The sequence below is a fragment of the Pinus tabuliformis genome, chromosome J (genome assembly GCF_031772625.1).
Source record: "Pinus tabuliformis cultivar Carrire ecotype Pingquan chromosome J, CPIR1, whole genome shotgun sequence".
NCBI classification, from domain to species: Eukaryota; Viridiplantae; Streptophyta; class Pinopsida; order Pinales; family Pinaceae; genus Pinus; species Pinus tabuliformis.
Window position 1 is genome coordinate 457,323,412 of NC_142295.1, and position 1,857 is coordinate 457,325,268.

General features: G+C 43.4%; 1 protein-coding gene across 1 annotated transcript; it reads left to right on the top strand.

The window, feature by feature from the left end:
• The first annotated feature begins 1,262 nt into the window (after positions 1–1,262).
• Positions 1,263–1,835, top strand: LOC149227793 (uncharacterized). Its single transcript, XM_089380600.1, has one exon. It carries the CDS (start codon positions 1,263–1,265, stop codon positions 1,833–1,835), a length of 573 nt encoding a protein of 190 aa, XP_089236726.1.
• The last annotated feature ends 22 nt before the right edge of the window (positions 1,836–1,857 follow it).

The following is a 1,857-nucleotide window of genomic DNA, read 5'->3' on the forward strand; positions in this document are numbered from 1 at the left end:
CATAAGTCAGGAGTCCCGATACTCATTAAATAACTGAAAACAGTGCAGAGCATAGAAACAAAAAAATATATATAAATCCCTCGACAGCACAATAACCTTACCGTAGAAAAGCAGCTGAAAGGGCTTAATTCAATCTGCCTCGACTCAGTTGCAGACAGGAAGAAACGACCATACATCAACCCAAGAAGCTGGGGTATGTGCTCGGTGCCTGAGCAAGAAAGAAACTGCAGCATCTAGAACCATCGATGAAATGATCACATTGGGAAAGGAAACAACAAGATAGTCTCGCTCGAACTAGCATTTCATCCATCCACCGCCAATACGGGAGGTGCCCGAGGACATAAAGGTAATGGGTACCAAGACTCTGCCCCATCACGTGACAGAGCCATCAGGAGTAATTACCATAGCCAGGTGTATGAAACGCGAACAATCAACATTAACCCAGCAGTCAGTACTCTGCCACCTCGGAATATTATTTAATTGCTCACATATGACAGGATAATTTCCATATTGACTAGAATTGTGAACCTTACGTTTAGGTGGAATGTCGTAATATCCATAGGCGGGGTAAAGTTTTAAAAAAAAAAAATTAGTATTTCCGTGGAGTGATTACAAGTGGTATCAGAGCCAAGTTTCAAAGACTGTGGCCTCTGGGAAAGTGGTGTGGATATACACAAAATAAATAAATAAATAAATAAAATAAAATAAAATTTAACTCTCCTGAGCAATCTTATGTTTTAATTTTTTTTAATTTTTGACTATTTCCCTGATAATTTATGTTTGAGTCCAAAAGCAAGTTCGACAGGATGAGAAGAGCGGGCAGCGCGTCCCAGGGATTTGTAGTAGGTCAAGGACCTGCAGGGAACAATCCCGAGTTGTGGGTACAGCTCGGAGAGGAGACTCGCAGTACAAATCATGCAATTTTGGAGACTGTACAGGAACTGAAGAATGAAATGGCCCGTTTGCGGGAGGATAACGCCAGGATCACAATGGAACAGGAGAGGATTATAAAGAGCCTCTCGGATAAACAAAATCAACAACCACCGCACCCCAGTATTGAGCAACAGGGGATATCAGGGGAACAGAATCAAAATACAGAACCAGAGGAATCGGATGGAAGGGGGGAGGAATGATCTGATAATGCCTCCGAACAACAAACGTCAAAAAGGCAACGGATAGAACTGCAAGGGGAATTCCGCAAGATTAAACCGCCACATTTTGACGGAGAACAAGAGGAGGCAGCTGAAGCATGGTTGATCAACATGAACAAATATTTCCAGTTGTATGAATATGACCACAACCTTAAGGCAAGATTGGCCATTTTTCAATTGCAAGGGAAGGCCACCTTGTGGTGGGAGGAAGTGAAGATGGTAAAAGGAGTGAGTGAACAGACTATCACCTGGGAAAAATTTCAAAGGTACTTTAAAGAAAGATACTTGACAGAACGCTTTTATGACGAAAAGGCTAGAGAATTCCATGATCTGCGACTGGGACAACAGACTATGGACGAGTTCATCACTCGTTTTACTTCCTTACTCCGCTATGTGCCCTACATTCGGGAAGAAAAAGCTAAAGTACAGAGGTTTGTCAGTAGTCTACCCTTGGGCATGAGGGAAAGAATCGAATTTGACAATCCAAAGACGATGGACGAGGCCATACGTAAAGCCCGAATTTGTTACCAGCAAAGCAAGCAGAAGGGAGAAGGCCTGGGTAAGAGATGGGTCGATAAAAAAGGCAGCAAACCGGCCGGGAGTACCAAGGGTAACCGTGGTGGTGGCAATAGAGGATCTGCCAAAGGGCAAATCAGCAGAAATTCACAAAAGAACTCGCTGTGACTAAAGCCCCCGAGTGAGTCTA

What these genes read in the sequence shown, in the direction of transcription:
- LOC149227793 (XM_089380600.1), top strand. Translation starts at nt 1,263, where the DNA reads ATGAACAAATATTTCCAGTTGTATGAATATGACCACAACCTTAAGGCA.